The 22946-nt window shown below is 40.6% G+C and overlaps 1 protein-coding gene across 2 annotated transcripts in view; it reads left to right on the forward strand.

Moving 5' to 3' along the window:
• The window catches only part of pxylp1 (2-phosphoxylose phosphatase 1), a 43348-nt gene that overhangs the window by 1459 nt on the left and 18943 nt on the right, over nt 1-22946 (forward strand). The window contains exons 2-4 of one of the 2 annotated variants that reach the window (XM_030743473.1): nt 1333-1478; nt 12900-13088; nt 14677-14803. In XM_030743473.1, coding sequence (XP_030599333.1) covers nt 1397-1478; nt 12900-13088; nt 14677-14803 — 398 coding nt within the window. In that variant the 5' untranslated portion in view covers nt 1333-1396. Of the gene's footprint in view, nt 1-1332; nt 1479-10880; nt 10953-12899; nt 13089-14676; nt 14804-22946 lie in introns of those variants that run through there. The other variant, XM_030743474.1, reaches the window with a different exon arrangement.

Genomic DNA, 22946 nt, shown 5'->3' on the forward strand with positions numbered 1-22946 from the left:
TATGGTTTGGAGACAGTAGCACTGGCAAAAAGAAACATGGCAGAGCTGAAGATGCAAAGTTATTTGTTTGGAGTGATCAGAATGGAGAAGATTTGAAATGAGCATATCACAGGGACAGCTCAGGTTGAGACAAAGATAGAGAAGCAAGGTTGAGATGGTTTTTGATGTGTGCAGAGCAGGACATATTGGATAAAGGATGTTGTAGATGGAGCTGCCAGGCAGGAGAAAAAGAGGAAGACCACAGAGAAGATTCATGGATGTCGTGAAGGAGGACATGCCAGAGGGCTATCCCAAAGGGAGCAACTGAAAGAAGATATGTTATTATTTAATCACTGCTGAATCTTCCTTCTGTATGAATTAGTTTTATGGAGTGCTCTGGGTAGTACTCATTTATTATTTTAAAGAATTTGGTGAAAATGTCTGTACTTTCACCAAACCGCTTTACTTGTGCATTATGTTTTTCTCCAGAACACTATAGGTCTTGCAGCACGGCTTTCAAACTCCAGTTTAGAAAAGCATAGCTCTTTTTCATTTATTTATTTTGTTTTTATTTATTTTTTTAACCTGCCAGCTTCCTTGTACAAAGTTGATGTGACAGACAAATGTGGTTGTCTGGTGTGAATTCACGACAAGTGAGTGGACGTTGTGTTTTCAGCTCCTGCACACTCTGTCCAGTTAGCACCCTCACATGAACAACATGGAGGATTTCCAGCAGTGAGAACACATCTGACGCGCACTCAGATTCTCCTAAAACTGTCTGGATCTTGTGTCAGAATGGCTCATGTTCTTATTAAGAGTCGTCTTTTAGTGAGCTGTGCTTCATTCATCAAGGTTTGTTACATGCGTGGTCAAATGTATTTGATCTGTGAACTTCATGACACAAAGGGTGGCAAACCTTACTCTGGTGATATGTTTGGAACATTTGAAACATTGTGAAACACAAGCAGAAAGCTGTAGCTTTAAGCAGCTTATTGTTAGCATATTGCTTCAAATGGAGCAGGATGTAATGCAGGATGGATGTTTACATTGTTATAATCCAGTAATATGTAATGCACAGATGTTAAGATTCATTGTGACTCAGTTCATTGTGAAGAAATACCCATAAAACACCTAGAAACAGAAAAAAAAAATACTTCTAGTGAGTAGATTGGCCCTTTGTTGACTCTCTCACACACACACACACACACACACACACACACACACACACACACACACACACACACACACACACACACACACAGGCTAGATTTAAAAAAAAAAAAAAAAAAAAAAACGTAAGGCAATCAGCAAACAGTCAGATTTCTTGAAATTGCTCCCTGGCTCTGTGTCCAGACTGCAGGAGATGGGCCGTAGTCTTTATGGCTGACGGATCGGTCCACACCGATCACATGACAAGATGCTGGCTCGTAACCGCTTCCTCCTCCTCGTGGTGGTGGGCGGGGCAGCGCTGGCCATCCTCAGCCTGAGCCTCCAGTTCTGTAAGTACACTTTTTTTTCCCCCCAAATGTTCTCAGTTCAGCTGCTTTAACCGTCTCTCGATCCATCTTCATGTATCGTGATCCCCATGTGCAGCTGTTAATGCCTGATCAAAGCATGTGAGTCTGGTGAAAGCTGTAATTTTCAGGTAATGAACATTATAGCTTTCACCAGTTCATTCAGGTAATGAGTGAAATTAATGATTTTTCTTTTTTTGGGGGGGATGTTGAGGTATGAACTGCACTGTGGTTTTTAGAGGATGTTGCACCCTTACTATTTTCTTGTTTGAGTTGCTTCTGTTATTTGTTTTTCTGTTTGCGTGTGGGTTTGTTTTCACACAAGCATATCCTGTCATTCCTGTCCTATTCAGGAGACCCCTTTTGTATCTAAACAAAGCTGAATCCCCCACTGACTTTCTATTAATAACCAGCACTAACAGTGGCCCTCTGTGGATGCTGTGTCCCCCCTCACATCTGCTCTGGAATGCCTAGGTGTACTCAGTTGTGTCTTTTCTCAATCAAGTCATTGTTCAGCATCCCCTTCAGGTATTGTCTAGATAGCATATCCCTGCCGGCCACAGAGAATGCAAGGAAACCAGCACTCTGTAAAAGGAGGCAAGCTTCCCTCCTCTGGATTTGATTTGCAGGCCTTGCTGGTGAGAAGGGAAAATTGCTGGTTGATGAAGCAGATGGGGTGTGCTGAGCAAATGGCAAAGCTGTTTTGTGCTGGCTTCCTGGAAACCCCGAAGCAGCACAAGTGTTAATAGCGATCGCAAGTTTGTGTCTGGACAAGCGAAAGGATTAGACTGCCATAAATCAAACTCGCAGGATTATGGTCCAATTCACAGAGTGGGTATTTTGGACTTTAAAATCTCCTGAGCTGTCCTTCATCAGCTGTTTTAACATACTGTCCTCTTAAAAAAAACTCAAATGTAAGATGGGTGCTGAAATCTTTTACTTCTCCTTTATTGCTCCTGTTGTGTTGCCTTTATTGGCACACAAGATTGGAGATGAATCTGTGGGAAAAGAAGGCATGAACAAGTAGGCTCTCACTCTTGCTTATCTAGTGTTTGCACTTTGGGACCCTAAATAGGATCTGTTTTTTCCAGCCATCTTTGCCTCCCTCCCCCTCTTTCACATAATAATGTGTGCTTGAGCATGTTAGAGGAAGATGCTGTATAAGGTAATATTAATGTCTTGCTATCAGTCCCGCTCTTGTCTCCTGCACTGTTATTTCCCCCTTTGTAAAATGCTCAGCCCTAGACACCACTCCATAACTCCAACAATGTCTAAGTATTTACATTGTGTCTTAGAGTAGGGATGCACTAATATATCAGACAATATCAGCTTTGTTGACTGTGTTCTGGCAAATGGAATGACATTTACTGTGGTTAGTAGCTGATATTTAGCTCTTGTGTCACACCATGTATATTTTCATGGTTCTCATTGTGTATTTCTCCTTTTCTTCTTGATCAACCTCTCCCACCGCTGCTCTCTCAGCTTCTTCCTCCTCACCTCAAGCCTCATCTCCTGAACTGAAGTCAGGAGCACACGAAAACGTGCATAAACATGTTTATTCATTGTCACATTTACTTATTGTCAGCAGATTAGACATGCGACCCTCCCATCTCCGGACATCAAGCCGGCTAACAACAACAACAGCTGATTATAAGCTAACATTATGCCAGCTAATGTTAGGCTTGAGTGTCCTAAAAATCACCCTTTCCCTTTGATAAACAGTTTGATTACATTCTCACATCATATGAGTTTATTTGCTAAGTGTCCAAGTTCAACAATGTTAGATCCACTTCAATGAAAGTTTCACTAATGCCAGCTAACAGCAGCACTTACAGTATCTCTGTCATTGGTCAGAAGTGAGCTGACTCATCAGCTCGTATCAGACTCCTTTTGCAGCCTCCTCCAAGTAAAGAGGCACGGACACTTCTCACCTGGCATATTGACCACTGAGGTAAACAGCAGACTGATAACCTTCACTCACTACAGATGGATGGTGGCCAGATATTTTACAGTGTTTACACGGACGGCTGGCCAGAAGCGCTGCAGATGTGAACCGACATCCATTCTGGACAACACCTGGCATGCTGTATCTCTCTGTATTCTGGACTATGAGCTCTCTCTGCTGTTTGATAAACTCTTGCTAGCAAACAGGATTTGAACTTGAAGGAATGCAAACATGGACTTCACTGGAGGAGTCCCAGTGAAGTCCATGTTAGCAACTTAAATCCACAAGCTCCTCATCTATGTAACAGTATCTATTAAGATCAAGCAGCAGTCTAAAGAATGCCAGGCTAACTGATGCTTATATCCATGTGACAGACGACTGGGAAAGAACAAAGCATGCCTTGGAGATGAGAGGAAAGAGCCACCCAAACAAAGACAGACAAAGCAGAAATTACAGTAGTGTCATAGTTGGAAGGAGCATGGCAAAACACACAGTCTGAGGGCAAAAAGACCTGTAGTTAAGCTCACAAGTAGTAATCCTCCCAAGACCACTGTTTATGTTTAAAACTGCCCTCACAGACCTTTTTTGATCAGTGCTACGGTTGGAGAAAAGCTGCTGTCATCATTTATTCATCACAAATAGAAAAAGAATTGAGCCATTATCCAGGAAAAGCATGCTAGGAAAGCATGAGGGATTTTCTCCTCATGTTTAATAGATGGTCAGCTTCTGTTTTTGTTCCACTTTTCTGCTATTGCTCAGTAGCCTGTTCATCTGCTCCACTTCTGCTCTTCTGTCTTACCCCCCCAGCCTGCTTTTGAGAAAAAGCCATCCTAATGTTTATTGTTGTCTGTTGACCATTATGATGAGAGACAGACTGACTGAGGATGATTGATGGCAGAGTAAATGAGGCCCTCTGGCTCCTGGCTACCTCAAATTAAAACCAATACATGGCTTAGAACACTGCAGGCAAAGGTGGTGGTGGGGTGATCGCCATGCTGACTGACACATGAGAAACTCCCAGAGGACAGTGATGACAGTGTTCAGGGGCACTCCAGAGAGAACAGAAAGTAATCTATTTTGAGATGTAAGCAGCATTAGTGAAAGAAAGGTGATGCAGAGCTTCATGAGATTTAAGTGCTTCTAGAGTCAGTGGATTATGTTAGCGAGAACTGCCGTGAGAGGATATACAAGGAGAAGAAAGGTAGGTTGTCTGTGAGGTTTACTCAATGATAAAAGAAAGTCTCATATGTATACCCTTCAAACAAAGTGCTGTTTGGACAGATCAAAAAAGACTTAAAGCTTCTTTCCTGTGTTTTAACAGGAAGGGGCACCACTTGTCTTATTTTGGAAGCAATAATCTACCAATGAGTGTCCTTAAGTATTTAATAGGCAGAGATCCAAGCATTTAACAAATTCCTCTCTCCACATTTCTCACATTCCTTCCCTGCAGTCACTAGCAGCGACAGAGGTGGTGTATAAGTATAATCTGGATATATCTTTGAGCAACCAATACATGCAATGCTAGAGAAAATGATGTTAGAAATCTTGTGAAGAGATTGCACTTGACACCCCACTTGGCTTTCTGAATATTACCTGTATGTAATGTAACCGCTGATTCTGCTCTATAATCTTATCGTCATAAGAAACCACACCCTCATCCAGTGTCTCTAATTATAGCCCAGTCTCTATCCTTCTCTTCTTTTTATGTGTTCTCCAAATCATTGTTTTCCAGCAATTTCCATTCCACATATACAACAGTAATCCTTTCATTACAATCTATTTCCAGAGCCACTGAAACAAAACTTACCAGAGCAGCTTACAATGAACTGTGACTCCACCGTTGCACTTAGTCTTAGTGTGGTTTTCAACGCCATCAATCTCTGTATCCTCTGAGCTGGACACCAGCTGGAAAATCTCTGGTCTAGCACTCTTTGAGAACTAAACTTAGCACACAAAGTAAGGAAATTTGTGTTTGGTTGATTATTTCTTTGTTGTAACAATGCTTTTTGGCAATAAATCGTAGACCATTGGAAAGTCTGTTTATTTCCCTTAAATGGAGCCACATTTGTAGGGACAATGTATTTGTGGATTGAGCAGCAGAGTTGAGTATGTGGGTTGCACCCATGAAAAACTTACCAAATCTTGGCTTATTACTTATAAACAGCTTATTCTGCCATTGATTCCTGTTTGGTAAATGGTAAATGGTAAATGGACTAGCTCTTATATAGCGCTTTTCTACTCAGTCAGAGCACTCAAAGCGCCTACACAACACGTTTTTTACATTTACCCATGCACTCACATTCATACAAGCACTTCCATGTGTTGGTGTTATTTAATGGGTTGGATGATTGAAGTCTGAAGAAGCAAGGCATATTTGCAGTTTAACTATTGATTCATTTAACAAACTGGGAGCATGTGGAAGAACCATACACAGCCACAACAGCCTGGCACCTCCTCCTCATGCTGGTCACCAGCTTGGTCACACACTGCTGTGGGATGGCATCCCATTCTTCAACCAGCATTTGTCACAAGTCAGCCAAAGTGTTTTGTGTTGGTCAATCTGTCATGAGCACCATGGCAAAGCTGATCCCACAAGTGTTCACTGGGGTTGAGGTCAGGATTGCAGGCAGGCCATTCCATCTTCTCCACTCCCAAATTCTGGAGGTAGTCTCTGATTAAACCCTGCTCTGTGAGGGCGAGCCTTGTCATCTTAGTGTTTGTTCCCAGACTGTGGAGATATGGGATTGCCACTGGTTGCAGAATCTCATCTTGATATCTCTCTGCATTGAAATTGCCTTCAGTGATGTCAAACCTGATTGTCAGCCCCTGGGGTACCAGAAGCTCAAGACAAGAGTCATTAGCAGCATAAGCTGTTTGTCATTGGCAGAGAAGATTTTTCATGGGCGCAACAGTATAAGATGTATTGCCAAGAAGCATTGTTACAACAAAGAAATAATTGACCAAACACAAATTTGCAAAGTTATGCATTTCCTATGGCAATACTAATAGAATAGTATGCCTTTATTGTCATTATACAGGATGTACAATGAGATTGTACATCCTACATTTTATTTCTTTAAAGGGGACATATCATGCTTTGAAATCCTTCTTTTTCATATGTAAACCATTCACTTGTGGTCTATATAAAGTAGAACTGCAATATTTTGGCCTGAATTCCTCATTATTTACACCTGTTCTGAGGCGCGTCTTAGAGCAGCGCATTTTGGTGTGGTCTTTTTAAATGAGACATTTCACGCCCTGCCCCCCTCCAGGTCGCAGAGTGTTCCAATCTACCCCGTTCAGCCATTTTTGTAGTTTGATAGCAGCGATACGATTATCTAGCGGCAGAGAAACAGGCACTTCAAAGAGGCTCAGATGCCGGGGGGTGATGTAAGGAATCGTGTAGGTTAATATGAACATTTTGACTTGTCTACTTGCAACTTCGGCATAACTGAACTTGGACTACAAAATCGCTGCGAGGAAAAAAATGGCGGATTCACGAAATTGGTTAGCCGGAAGTCCATGACCTTGTTTAGCAGTTCCACAGCAGATAGTGTGACGTAATAGACAAGAAAATGTATCAGGGAATAGAGAAAACTAAACAGACTGAAAAATATGACCCAAAAAGAATATAAAGATATCTACGCAGCACCGGGAGAGAATAAATGTAAATTTTCTGCACTCCTGGACACTCAAAGTACACACAAAAAATGTATTTAAAGGCTAAAAAATGTGAAATGTGATGTAGCTTAAGGCTCTGTTTGTTGTCTTCTGCTATTGTACCATTTAAAAACTTTGCCCTTTTACTATGATAAGCTGCTGATCATCATTCCCTCTCAAATGTAGCCTGAGAAACAAACTGAGTGAATGGGCCCATTTGGAGTGAATGCCACAGTTATGTGAGTGCAGTTGCATTTGCATTTTGTTGGCAGAAAAGCTGTGCAAACAAATAAAAGAGAACCAGCAAAAGCTTTGGAATAATTAAAAACAAAAAAAAAGAAAAGAAAGTAAAATATGTCTTTGTTTTGCTGGACTTCAAAATAGAAATGGAAAAACGTAAAAGGCAGAGCCATGTAGTCAGTAATGATACACTACTAAAAGCAGCATCTGCCAAGCTGCCACTTTTATCATAGTAGACTCTAAAGATAACTGTTAGCAACATTATCATGTAAGCAGAAGTGACATGTAAACAAACACTTTGGCCTCTATGAGTAGTTTTGTCCTTTGATTACAGCTACACCTGCATTTATTTTAGTTATAGGCTTTTAATATTTATTGGACAACAACTGAAAGAGGCTGTGGTGAAAGCCTGGAAAAGCATCACAAAAGAAGAATGCAAAAGTTTTAGTGATGTCAGGGGGTCACAGGCTTGGTACTTTTGGAGGGGAGCGTAAAACTACATAAAAATGTGTTAATGCTGCAATTCTTAATTCTGAGGTCTGTGATCATAGAACCAAGGGTGCTCGGCATTGCCATCCAAAGCTGACGTTCTAATCTCACATAATTTTCTAAACCAGCTGTCCAGATCAGGAAAAAAATACGTTTTGTCTGCCTATTGTCTACAAGCAGCTGGGCTGTCTATGTGGCCTTTTGTAGAGCCAAAACACCCAGTGCTGGTTTCACCTCTTATCCAAGAGGCTTCTTCAGTTCTAAAACTGGAGAGTCGTTCACAGTGGACATAGCTGGCTTCTTTTACTCCTCTTTCAACCATCTTCCTGATCCAAAATGTGAACACTGACATCCTCTAAAGGACGAAGGTCACTCTTTCATTCTTGGATAAGAGGTGAAACGTCTTCATAGAAATTCAAAGAAGTCTAGTTGCCTTTTTCAACTTCTTGAAACTAGTTGATCCTAAAAATTCCATTAGATTGGGTGGACAGAAAATCCATCCTTCTATACAGATGTATGTGTTGGGCGTGGGGCTGTTTAGTAGCCTGCAGTAAAACAGGCTGATGTATTTTGATGAGATTGGATTTCAAGAGTGATACAGCCAGCTTGCTGCAAATGTGTAACAAACATTTAGACTGAAAATACTGACTTTACAGATGACGTTCAGTCTTTCCTGCCAACATTTCTACACCATTACTCATCCTCAACGAAACAGCTCAAATTACTGAAGGGCACTATACAAATGAGAATAGATATAGTATAGATGTGCAATAAAGACAAACTGTGGTGCAGCTTACATTTTTAATGCAAAGCTATTCAACTGTCAAGCATACTAAATTAAATGGGTTCACTAATTATTAAAGTGGCCTATTGCAGACCAACTGTCTGCACTGTTCAGACATATTAGCTGGAGGAAATAATGAGAGTATCCCCTCACTATCCATCAGCTCTCTGTATTGCTTATTTTGTGCCAGATTGCATGAGCAGAAAAGCATCCCAGCATGCATTTGGCAAAATGCAGGTTTCTGGACTGGTGCCAGTCTGTCATAGGAGTAACACACTGACAGACCAGTACACTTACAGTACCCGTATGTCTGATATGGTTTATAACCTGTGGGGCTTTTCCCCCACATAGTGTGGTTTGTTTGGCCTGGAGTTAACAGACTTAGTCAAGCAAGCAATCAAGCAAGACTGAAACTGCCACAGGAGATGCAGTTTATTTGTCCTTTGAAGCCAAAGCAGTCCACCCTCAGTGATTTGTGCTAGTGCACATATGACTTTAGCATAAATTGTAAATACAGTTATTCAGAATCTTATGCAGGATTAGTGCACAGTTTTTCTGCCAAATCCTGTAACTATACTGAGTCATTCAGAGCTGATGAACTGTGACGGTTATAAAACAGCATCCAGCCAAAGAGTTGCCTGTCACTGTGCTTCGATTGCTAGAACATGGCAGCCGTGCATGTCACGCTAGTGGCATGGTCTAAGTACAAAACTGGTCTTATTAGGTTGTTTAAATAGACATTTTATGGAGACATATCCACATCTATACACATAGACGTGTTCTTCAGAGTGGAGTTTTTGCACTGCAGACTTACCTGACGGAGGTGCCTGTAAGAGATCAGATGATGTATCCTGATGACTTTGTTGATCAGTTTTAATCTTTAGTTTCCCCTAAAGTTCAAGTCTTGCATCCCCTTCTACAAGGCCAGCTAAAACAGACTGTATGTGCAACAGGAACCTAACACTCACATCTGCATTTACTGGTGATTTAGCATTTCCAGTTTACCTAATAAAGCATTTTTTTTTTTTCTGTTAGTGGAAACTGAAACATATGGAGAAAACTAACACTGATATAATAATGCTAACCAAAGAGCTACTGCGCCACTCTAATAACAAAACACATCTGACTACATACTACATATTAAAGGACTCAGATCCTTTAATACGGGGCAATCAGGAGCTTACTAGTAAATCACAAGCTTTTGCTGTAATACTGAACTGAACATTAGTGATTAACATCCTCATGGCTTACATTTAATTAATCTGTGCTCAGATATGCTTTTTGTCCCTGTGGATTGTTTGTAAAGCCACATAGCACTGCCTCTTCCAGTTGTAAATGATTTCATTCTCGATTGGATTTCTGTTATAACTGTTGCTCCATTTGTGTCCACCACACATGAGGTGAGGATGCAGCAAGGCCTGACTGCCTGCAGCTGCTCATGTCTGCACCGTGAGTCAATATTTGCTCCATCTTTTCCACTGGGTTTGGGTTACAACAGTGCTGACGGTACAGAATTCTCTCAAGTCGAGTACCGTTAAGTGGGCACCCACCTTCTTAATTTCAGGCCAAGCCACATTTTCTGAGTATCGTTACACCTCCATAATCACTGTGGTGCTGTAGTTGACACAGATTTATTTGTGTGCATTTTTGAGGCAGAGTCCCCTGTTTGCCTTGAGGTAAAAATCAAGCTGTGTCTGCGTGTGCAAAATGATGACCTCACATATAATCAGAGGTGGAAGAATTAACTGGGCACACTGTTTAGCACTGAGTTTGTGAGTCAGGATCAGTGCATGTTTGTGCAAACATGGAGAAATGAGTTGTCACCTTTTATTGAACACTGTCAGGCAGCCCTCTTCTAAGAGCTAACGGAGGTGGATGTGAAGTCCAAAATGTTTGATTACGTCTAGCAAGTCTGCATGAATTTATGTCGTGTGTGTGTGTGTGTGTGTGTGTGTGTGTGTGTGTGTGTGTGTGTGTGTGTGTGTGTGAGAGAGAGAGATCTACAGTGTGCTCTTTGCCATTTCTGTGCATGCACTTGACAGTGTTGGGCAGGGAGTAACAAAAGCCCCATTGTGGAGGCAACTGTGACTGAGCTGGCCTCCAAAGGTTTGGTTTGTCCAGGCAGAAGTATGTGTGCGCACGTGTTGGTGTTTGTGTGTGTGTGTGTAGCTGGGAGGTGAGGGGTAGGGGGGGCGGGGGCAGAGCATGGGGCACAGTGAGTGGAGGAGGCCAAGTTATGGTAATGAATGAGCTCCAGTGTGTGGCCAGACCTCAAGCTACCGAACTGTCGTCAAAATGGTCTCCACTCTTGCTGCTCACCTTTTCTTCTTCTGTATTTGTGGTAAGTTTATGTACAAATTCAAAACTTTAAATGAAGACTTTTACTTTTTATTTAATAAGACAAAGACACATGGCTTTGTCTTTATTAAATCACTGTTCTTACATATTCTCAGTCATTCTGTGAACTGTCATTAATGGGATCCGCTTGTTTGGTATTTATGTACTACAACTCTTAGAAGATGATTGTTGTAACATGCCTGCTAAGAACCATTACCAGTTTTGACAGCTTGTTCTGAGATTGAGTGAGAGAGCAGCAGCCAAAGCTCACATTTGAATAGCTTAAAGAAGTGACAGTCTGAGGTCTTTGCAATTGATGAATGTCTTTAAAGGATTATTTCAATCCTGTTAAGATAATATGTGAGATTTAATGTACAATGGTCATATTGATGGTCTGCAAAGATGTTTAATTATTCCTTCCAGAGGCTGATAATGTAAAGGATGGAGTCGTTCCTGGACAGTTTTGCTGGGCACCAGCCAAAATAATGGAAAAAGACAGTCCACACACCGAAACGCTACTTCACCTTGAAGGCAATTACATATTTTCCTAGGAGCGTTTCGGTGTGTGGACTGTCTTTTATCATTGATATCGTCCTTGTTCCTGCACCCCTTCAACTGCGGGATGTGCGTGTTTGGCTTGTATAACACCATCCAAAATAATGCATGTGGCAGTTGAAAAAATAGAAAAGATCATGACGGGAACAAGAATGTGAGGCAAATTTATTTGTATAGCACATTTCAATAAAGTGGCAAATCAGAGGGCTTTGGTCAAGATGTGAAGGCATTATAGGTATTATTATAATCTATAAAGCAGGCAGAAGGCAATCTGAAATTACAGTATTAAAAAGCTGACACAAATACTAGTGTGATTTACAAACATACGTGAATATTTGAACAGAATGTAGGGTCTGTAAGCCCAGCTGGAGATGAGATTAAAAGACGGTGTATAACAGTGTTTACACTCTCTTGTTACTTTCAGTGATTTCAGTCGGAGAAATGAGAACTCATTAGGTCTTTTATGATGAGGCAGGCAGTGGGCCTCTCGTTCTTTCTCTGCAGCAGGATGTAATGTTTACACAGTTGAATTGCCAGCCTGGATTTCGTGTATGTGTGTGAGAAACATAAGTGGGATTTGGATGCCTGACTTACCAACGGGGGCACATGGGTTCAGCTTCTTTTTCTTCAGGGTTGGATCTATTTAAATGTTCTTTCCAGTTCCCACTGCAGCTCTCTTCTCATTGGACCATTTCTCTACGGGTTCACAGGTCAACCAGTGTCTAGGCAACACTGTGGCACCGCTGAGAGGGTTTTAGGGTACAGAGCTGTTGACATGGAGATGAACTGAGATGGAAATAATGTTCTCAAATGTCAGTTGCTTGCAACTCCATTATTTTGTGTTTTTACTTTTCTCCTCTATTTATCATTAGATGAAAACCTTTTGAAACTTGTGCTACCAGCTTTCAGATTCCATCTTATTACCAGTGCTAAGATGGTAAAGCTACTGCAGATGGTAATATGTTCAGCACTTAATATTTCCCTATCAGCTGGTGGGTCAGGTCACTGTTGTGGCGGTCCTTGAAATCATTCAGTTGGCTTCTTGAGAAAGTCCCTCATCCTGCAGGGACCCACATAAGCACGTGCACTCCAGCTACTGCCAAAAATAGAATCTGATTCTATGGGAAACACTTGATTGCTGTGAAATGTTGTACAGACATTGATTGTCATGACGAATGAGGAAAAGCAAAGCCTCATCTTGATACTTTGGCAGAAAACAAAAGAATACAATTTAGAGTTCTGCATACCAGCTAGCCTGTTATCAAGTACGTGCATACCCTCAGTGAAGCTGCTCGCAATGATACCTTTTCTTGATTTTATCATTTGCCTTCTCTTTATCTCTTTTTTGAAGCTCTCTTTATAGCTCTTCTTATGTCATTCTGTTTTTTTTCTACAGTGAACTTGATCCCCACCACACCCATAGTGGAGGAGCGCCCTTTCCATGCTGCAGATGGAGGTGCCGGGGTGGCTCTGGGGAAGAGCAGAAAGCGAGTGTTCCCGCTGCCTCACACCCAGGAGCCCAACCCTGTATTTGAGGCTTATGGTTACTGCAACAATCCCAACCACACTGAACAGGCCTGGGAGGGTGAGACCTACAAACCGACACACAAAATCTGATCTAAATAAACACAAGAAACCTTGATGCCATGTGTCATTTTGAGCTTGGTTATGTGAGAGAATTAAGGCCGGTTCTCCTTTTGCAAGAATCAGAAGCAGATTTGATGGGCAGCATAAAAATCCTTAATTTAGTAATAATGTCAGCTTTAGTGTGTCAGTACCCAAGGGATGTGTTAATTTTCGTTTCCACTGGATTGCATCATCCATAATGCTGCAGCACCATCTCACTACAGCACAGCAGCGTCAAGCTTCCAGCCTGAGGCAACCATACAAATATCCTTCACCACTTGAGACAAGTTACATAACCAACCACTAATTGAACTTTGCTCTGTTTATCTCTGCATGGTGGTTTTCTTGCCAGAGGGGGAAAAAAATCAATTGCATCATTTAGGTTTATAGTGCTTAACAAATTTTTTAGACCACCTGTCATGAAGACAAGAAAACACAAATATTTAAATCTGTCAAAAACTTGTTTTAAAACTTTTTTTTTTTTTTTTTTAAAGATAAATAACAAACCAAATTCACCTTTTTATACCTAAATTTGAGCCGGCGTGATAGACGTCTATCATGCTGTGGCTTAACCCTTACATTAGGTTGTCATCTAATAAATTTGTTAAGCTGTGTAGATCTAAAGTTATTGACGTGCAATCATGCTTTGTTTGTTTTAAGGTGGTGAATGGTTCCCCAGGACACACATTTCCCTGCGTCTCCTTTCTTATTTGACTTGTAAATGACTCACTTACAGTCATGCACTCACAGCGGACCAATTTCTTTGATGCATCTCTTGTTGCTCCCAGCTCCAGCCTTAGTTGATGGCCTGAGCAGAGCATTTTTGCTTTAAATTGAATGATACTGTGATATTGTGTAGTTTTTATATTTGAAAATCATTCATATATTTTTTGTTTTTTTTTTAAAAACCAGACACAGCTCCCAATGAGTGAACATAAGGCTAATGTGTACTTGCCTGTTAGCTCTGTTTTTGGTCTCTATCAGCAACTGAGAAAATAGTGCTCTTTATCTGCAAAATGTAACACTGTGTTTATCAGCTGCATGCTACTTGTGTCTGCCACTGGGCATTGGGCTCATTGTGAACAGTGAATTTATGAGAAATTCATAACTGAAAATATTGCCCCATGGTGTCTCAGAATGATGCTGATGAGAGCTCTGAGAACCATAACAGCAAAGTTTTGGACTATATAACAAAAACAAATGGCTGAAAATGGGGAAAAGCTCTGTAGAGAATGCCAGAAACTCCAGAGGGAGGTAATTCTGTGTATTTGTCGCTGTGAGTCACACTTTGTAAATTGATTGTGTTGTTGATACAAAAAAAAAAAATTAACATAGCTGCTGCTTTGTAATTTCTTATCATATGTCTGCAACAGGGAATCCCCTCTCACAAACATGTGCATTTTAATCTAACCACAGTCTTAACACTTGGAAAGTAATTAGAAATCATCAAAGCAGAAGAATAGTGTTGAAACTACAATGAATATTCAAGCGGCACCTCTTTAGAGCACTTAAATATGAAATATGCTGAAGATGGTCTCCTCTGACAGGTCACAGTCCTGCTGACTACAAGCTGCTTTCTGTCCATGTGATGATTCGCCACGGTGATCGCTATCCACTTTATTCCATTCCCAAGACCAAGCGACCCACCATTGACTGCACCCTGTCCAGTAGCAGGTACAAACACATCTCCTATACATGCAGCATTTTTCATAAAGCACGTATCCTCCATGGACAAAAGTATTGAGCCACATCTCTTAATCTTTGAATTCAGGTGTTTTCAGCCTCATTACTACAGGTGTATAAAGCCAAGCACATATCCATGCCGCCTGCCTTTACAAACATTTGTGAAAGAATGGGTTGTTGTAAAGAGCTTGCTGAATCTATGAAAACAGGTTACTGTAAATGATGATCACCCATCACTGAATATGAGAAAAATAACATTCAAAAAACAAATCAGTTGTGATTTAAAAGTGTGGCGTATTGTGCCGCGCATTATGAACGATGCTCGTTCAATTCGTACAATTCATGACACGCATCACAACAAACTCAATACAATACAAACATCCGTTTTCTTCCTCCCCCAACCTCCTCCTCCAGCTTACCCCTGATTCAGACTTCAGTGCTGGGTCTTTGTAGAGAGCTACAATGTAACCTACATATGTGGCCGATGTTGTTGCCGGCGTTTATGCTTGTGCAGGTGTTCAATTACCTCCTGTGTCCTCCTCTTTGCTGTGGCCAGTTTTATAAGGCGCAAACACATTTGTCCACATTTTTAATTTTTTTGCTTCTTTTTACAAACTTTGCGGGAAATCCTTGTGCTTGTGCATAAATGGTGGTGGTGGTGGTGGTGGGGGGGGGCAGAGTTGCATGGAAGGAAGGAAGGGTGTTTCTTGACGATGTCAGGGCTGCAGCTCCATCTGGTGGCAGATGACTGCATAACATTGAGTTGAGATCGTTGGCTAAAGTGAACCCCTATCTTTCTTATGACTTTGAAAGAGTCATACATAGCCTTATCATGACAAGACTGGGTTATTATAATTCTTTGTATGCAGGTTTACCACAGTCATCTCTTCATTGGCTTCAACTGCTCCAAAATGCTGCTGCTCGACTTATAACAGGGACTAGAAAGCGTGAGCATATTCCTCCAGTTTTAGCTCCACTTCATTGGCTCGATTTTAGGATTGTTTTTAAGATTTTAAATGGGCTGGGACCTCTGTATTTTTCTAATCTTATTCATGTTCATACTCCTGTTAGCGCATTGAGGTCTGCCAATCCGATGATCCTAAAACTTCCTAGATCTAGACCTAAAAATAGAGGTGACTGAGCTTTTTCAGTTGTTGCGTTGAGTCTCTGGAATGCCTTCCCATTTCATATTAGAACTGCTCGCTCAGTTTCTGCATTTAAGTCTTTGCCCGAGACCCATTTCTACTCTCTGGCTTTTAATTCAAGCTAATCTTGACATCTTGTATTTATTAAGTTATTATGTTTTGCCTGGATTTTTGTTTGTTTTATGTCTTGTCTTCTGTGTATTGTATTTTTGGTTGCCTGTGAAGCACTTTCCACTGCGGCTGTTTAAATGTGCCACATAAATAAATTTGATATTGATATTGATGGAGCCATGCTTTCATATTATTTAAGCCAAATTCTGACTCTACCGGGCAACAGTTTTCCAGTTTTTTGTTGTCCAATTTTGGTGAGTCTGTGTGAACTGTAGCCTCAGTTTCCTGTTCTTAGCTGAGTGGAGCTTGTAGTACCAAGTGTGGACTTCTGCTGCTGCAGCTCATATTCAAGGTTTGATGTTTTGTGCTTTCAGAGATGTTCTTCTGCATCTCAAGTTGATATTTGAATTACTGTTGAGTGAATTTCAGCTCTGAGCAGTCTGCCGGTTCTCATTTGATATTACATGCACGCTTTAAATGCAGCTTTATCAACTGTCACTCGCTGAGTAATGCTTACCTTTGAAATTCATCTCTACAGTCACCAGTTACCTACATAGCAGTAGGTGACTGTTGAGGCCTCACATTATAAGTGACATTATGTTGAGCATTATTAGATTGTTTTTAAATAATCGTTGCAAAAATAACAAGACGAAGCTCAAAAGTAAAAGTCATATCAAGAAAGTTAGAGTTGATTATTTTTAATTATTTTTTTTTCTATAGTCCAAAAGTGGGCTGAGTAGTTTTTGGCCCAGGTTAATAATAAGAAGAATAACAATAAAAATAACAACAAAAATACTACTACTACTACTGCTACTACGGATTCTACCACTAACACTGCTGCTACTACTACTACTATAAGAAGAACAAGAATAAGTATTGCAATAACAAAAATACTACTAATACTAATAATGAAAAGAAGAAGAAGAAAAATATTAATGAAAATAACAAGAAACCCCCTATGAGCAAGCACTTTGGCGACAGTGGGGAGGTAAAACTCCCTTTTAATAGGAAGAACCCTCCGGCAGAACCAGGCTCAGGGAGGGGCAGTCATCTGCCGAGACCGGTAACTAACAAGTAAATAAGTAAGTAAGTAAGTAAAGTAAAGAAGTAAGTAAAAGAAGTAAAGTAAAGAAGTAAGTAAAAGTAAGTAAGTAAAATAATAAGTAAAATAAATAAATAAAATAAATAAAGTAAAGAAGTAGGTAAAATAAATAAAGTAAAGAAGTAAGTAAAATAAGTAAAGTAAGTACAATCAACCAAAAGTAAATAAACAAAAATCAAATAAGTAAAGAAATAAAAGAGGTTGAGGGCCAGGCATCTCATAAAATAAAATAAAATAAAATAGAAAAACACTATACACATATACATAAGCACTATATACAGATGCATTTGGGTGCATTTGACTGCTGCGGAGCAGGTGAAAAAGTGGTAAAAGAGACATTACTGGCAAGTTTTGCCTGTGATGGGCCCCTCAGTCTTGTGGAGGACAGAAACTGTTTTTTGAGGTGGCATAAATAATTTGTCTAGCATCTTAATATGAGTCCTGATTGCTCTGCCAATAGTTGTACACAAAAACACCTGATGCCTTTCCTGCATTTTAATGTGAATAGTTGTATTTAACTTTATTATTTACTATATTTTTACACAAGTTTTGCAAATTTACAACTTATATTTGCATTTTAATTGTAAAAATAATTCATTAAGCACGTTTCTGATTTTTACAGTAAAAAAAAAAATCAAACTTTTTTCCTACTGATTTTATGTTTTTATGTGATTGTAAGTCCAATGTGTTAATACAGTATATCAAAATGAAAGAATAACTATACAGTCACACACACGAGGTCGTCCTGAAAAAAAAATTATACCAAACAAGGCAAGGTAAACAGTTTCTAAGGTCAACTATGAAGCTAAACCAAAAAATAGTCAAAAATGGCCAAATATACCCCGGACCCCAGAGGGTTAAGCCGGTCATAGGGAATGATCGAGAGGCGTTTTGTAAAGTGTGCAGAAAAGATATAAATTTGACCTGAAACGGTGTGACGGCGATCAAATCACACCGAGCATCCACCATTCACCAGCAGCGGATTTGCGCGTGGGGAGCAGATCCTTAGTTTGTTTTTTGGTGCTACACAAAGCACTGCGACTGCAACTCCAGTATTGCCGTCACACCTCAGCAGCAAACCAGTATTCCAATATTTTATTGGAAAATAAATGATCGGCTTGTGAAACTTGAATTTCATTGCAGTTTGTTTATATTCTTAAAAAACAAATTTAGATAGAGAGATTCAACTCATTGTCACTGTGCGCACAAGGCACACAAGGAAATGATTGTTCCAGATCAGTCATCCAGAGACGAGCATCTGCGGTCACGCAGCCAGAGACCGGCACTACCGTTAGGCAATGTGGTTTAAGTGTCTTCCCCAAGGACACAACGCAGCACAGGGACAGGGACTCAAACCGGCAACCCACCGGCTGCAAGACGGGCGCCTACCTACTGCGCCACTTTTTGAAATGTGTTTGGAATATTCATGTGTATGAGGTCTTAGTCAAGACAAAGTCATATTTACACCTTCAAGTAAGTGGGATACAGTTTTGTCTTTGGTGAGAGATGGGCGATCATCCTACATGGCTTAGTGCTGTGAATCCACCGCTACCCCAAAAAAGGCTGCTGCTCGATTTTGTCCTGGTAGTAAAAATATTTTACAGGTAGTAAAAATAGGTAGTAAAAGGTAGTAAATTTAACTGTAGGATTCCTGTATAAACCCTGTGAAACTAACGAAACGAAACTAAAAGTAAGCAATAAACCAAAAATAAAAACTAATAAAAACGAGCAAAACTGCTCTGAAAACTAATTAAAACTAAATGATAATGTAAAATCCAAATCTATTATAACCCTGCTGTGAATCCCCCATCACAGCCCTATGAGAACTGAGCACATATAGAAATACTGTACATACAGTGTACCAATACTTAATCCTCTTATGCCAACAGTTTCCACCAACCTCAGTTACCTGGCAAAACTGCCTGTGTTCCAATAGCTACCATATCAACCAACATTTCAGTCTGCTGACAGAGTTTTACTATTTCTAAAATATAAATAAATTGAAAATGGGACCCAGTCAGGTTACAGCGCATCCAATATGGCAGACGCACTGACGTACAGATGCAGCCACCGAAAATGGCCGGCCGATCCGTGACGCGACCTTGGCTGATTCGTGGCCGAACCTTGGCCTAAACGTGATCCCCCGCTAATAACGTAGGCATTCCGGCCACTGGTGGGAACGCCCCTAAGCAGCATTTGGGGAAAATGGTGGTAATGTCTTGTTTATCCACCAGGAGGAGCAGTAATAGGGGAAGCGCATTCATTTACAGCCCGCTGTATACTGTACCAAGGATCCTCACATCATTGAACTGTAATTGTAAGCGGAAGTGTCCATTAAAAACAATAGAAAGATGAGATTAAAGCGGTCATTATAGTGGAGTGGTGAGTATTGTCTGGAGGGACGGGCTGGGCTTGAAGTTCAGCCCGGGACCTCGGACAGGCTGTGAGCGCTGCACCGCCAGCGAAACTGGGTAAAAAAATAAATAAAATAATTCTGATCACCAGCCGGTTTGGCCTGGGAATGACCTGGGAAGCCTTATCCTCTCATCAGTGTCACATTGTTCTTCCAAGTCTTCACAATGTTAAGCTTTTTGTTTGTTTATATTTTCCCTTTTATTTTATAATCAAAACTGCGACCAAAATGACTCCTTCCCAAACTAATAATACTGGCAGTCGTTATCGTATGTTGAGCTAGGGTTAGGGTTAGTAATTCAGACTAAATGTCATCCATATTACTTTTGCTGAATCTAACAAATATTTAGGAAATTACATAATAAGTGGATTATTATTTAATATCCATATTGATTATCAGTCTTCATTTTCACCATTGATCCACCCAGGGTCTTGGTGGGGATGGGCTCTATCCTGGGATCCAAAGGCCTTTTCTTAATGGATAAAGTGGTGTTTGAGCTACAGTTACGGCGGAGCGGCGGCTCTTTGAAATGGGACGCATCCTTCCTGCGGCAGACAGCTAGCAGCAGGAACTGGACGCGCCAGGTTAGCCTAAGAAGCTACTGAGGCGTCCGTGACAACCACCATAGAAACAGCCTTTTAAGACCGTTTTAAAAACATCCTCAGAGTTCAAATGAGCAAAAATATATGATTTGAAACAGTTACAGCCGCAGAGCTGTGGCGGCTTCTTTAAACGTTGTTTACACAGATGATCATGAATGATACGATGTAGCTAGCAGTGAATGAGGTGACGTCATTGTGTGCGCATTTCACAGCTGTCTGTCTCAGTCTGTTGTTGATATTACTCCAATTAACATGTGTTTACTTTCTCTGGACCATCTCAGGTCCACCGTTACAATTTCAGCCTACAAAATGATTTAAATATGAACACACACTCTAACATCAGTGCGCTTTATGAAGTCCAATCCTTAAAATAAATATTATGTTTGTAAACATTCATGTCTCTGAAATAAGTACAGATGTTCATGTTTGTCATTACCATTTTATTTGTTTAGAGAATTGTGAACTTCACATTGTGTATCTAATCAGAGTCTCAGCAACCTTCAGTCAGAGACTGAGACTGGATCACAGCTTTAACCTCTGCAGAGTCACAGACAGACACAAACCTTCCAAATCACACACAAGCAGCCCAGTCTCATCATTTGGAAACTAAAATGTCTCTACTGTACACTACACTGTGATCAATATATTAAAAATTATAAATGAAAAGATAACATTCACATAAAGCTGTTTGAAAGTAAAATTAATAGGTACTTTCCAATAATATTTTTAAGGATCTCTGTCAGAGACCAGACAGAGCAGCCATGACTCTCAAGAACCAGAGACTGAAATATGGAAAGAAAAAAAAATTCCCTATGAGAAATAAATGTGTAACAGTAAATATTTTGTCCAGTGGAAAATAAATGTTTTGAAACAAAAGCTTGGGATGTCATCAAACCAGGAAAATAGAACTCATTTTTTTCTTTAATAACACACCTTAGCATGTAGTAATGTGACACATTTTCAAACAACAATACATAGATTTTGTTCAATGTTTTGATTGTGGCAGTGAAAACACATGTTGCTGTGTGAGTGTGACTGGCAGCCTGTGCACTGAGACCATGAAGCCCACTTCTCTGAAGCAGCTTCTTCTTCTTCTTGGCATCAAAACAGAGCTGGGAGAAATCTACCAAAAGGAGAAAGAACATCTGAGGTGAAACCAGTCAGGACAAATGATTAAATTATATATAGTAGTTCAATACAGCCTCTCAGGTAGCTTTGTGTTGATTTCAGCTCACTGCTCCTGTCTGTGGACCCGTGGTTTTTATGTTTGTAACCACTTAACTTCCATTCATCTATTTAACTCAGGGAGGAGAAATGTCAGGTTGGTGCAGGCTGGTGAGTTTAGGAGGGAGGTGCGTTTGGTTCTCTGTTGTCATTATCTGAAAGATTTGGTTCACCCTGTGGCTGGGCTGTATCTGGGGTTACGTTGGACCTGTCACACTTAGCAAGTTTCCCAGGTTGGTGTTTATGGTTTAGAACTTCTAGTTCTGGAGCAGCATCTGTGGCTGTGTAGGGTCCCGTTGGTTTTTGCTGTTTCTCCAGATCTGCGTTGGAAATTAGGTTATTGATCTCAGTGCATTCCTAAACAGGCTGAACAAGGTTATATATCGTCACCCTCCTAAAAAAATGGTCAAAGACATTTTTTTTAATTTTATTTTTGTCTAAATTAAATTTTCAACATTCGGTTCAGTTTTTTGTGTTTTCTGAAAAGCCTGAAAAAAATCAAGGGAGGGTGACGACATGTTTCATGGCTAAATAACATAACTGCTGCAGTCTGATGGTGTCAGCAAGATCTGAAGCAGTGGGTGACGAGGAAGAGGAGGAATACAACAATTTGAAGAGATCCCGCAGTCTACAGTCAGCACAACGGCTACATTAGTGGCTGTTTGAGTTTCCTTCCATCTGCTGTGAACCTGAAGCACGGAGAACACAAAACATCTCTTCCAAATCTGGGATCTCAATTACAAATATGTTCTTATTAAAGGTGAAATATGTGTTGTGACCTGGCTTTTTATACACCTGGCGACCCTGGGTCATCATTGGTAACCCATCCCCACCCCCACACCCATCCCACACACATTCCGATCTACTGGCCCCGTGTACATAACAAAAGGTGGCCTAATGAGATGTAAACTGCCATTTGGAGGCGCTTGGTAGAAAAAGGAGTAGTGTGAAAATGCTGGTAGTTCTAGTGGTCCAAGTTGTTCACCCACTCTAAGTCTCAGAGTGGGCTTGGTTTGTGGCCTGAACTTGAGTTCAAGCTTCTCCAAACTCCACTGGTGTTGCTCTGCAGTAGCTGGTCCTCCATCTTCTTTCTGTAGGTGTTTTTTCCATCACTGATTTTCATTCTGAGATCCTTCTGCACCAGTGACGTGCAGTCAGGGGAGGCAGGTGAGGCACGGCCTCACCTGTCATCGTGGAAATATAAAATTAAAAAATAAATTAAATGGTTATATTCATTCAGTGATTTGTATTTTAAAGTTCTTTTCCATTTAACTACACCATTTTTAGATTAGTTTTTTCAAAATCGCTGAATTTTCGCATTTGCCGGTCAAATACTAAGAGACGAACGGTGAGGCACCAGCCCGGCGAGCCGCACCACGGATTGCGCAATCCGTGGTGCGGCTCAGTATAGTCATTGCCAATGACTACTAACTGTGCTGGCATGCTATGCAGTGAGACCGGATTACTTTCCGGTCTCACTGCACTTTTACTATATGAACTAAATTTCCATATTTTAGCTGGTGTATATAATGCACAG

The sequence above is a fragment of the Archocentrus centrarchus genome, chromosome 13 (genome assembly GCF_007364275.1).
Source record: "Archocentrus centrarchus isolate MPI-CPG fArcCen1 chromosome 13, fArcCen1, whole genome shotgun sequence".
In the NCBI taxonomy this organism is placed as follows: domain Eukaryota; kingdom Metazoa; phylum Chordata; class Actinopteri; order Cichliformes; family Cichlidae; genus Archocentrus; species Archocentrus centrarchus.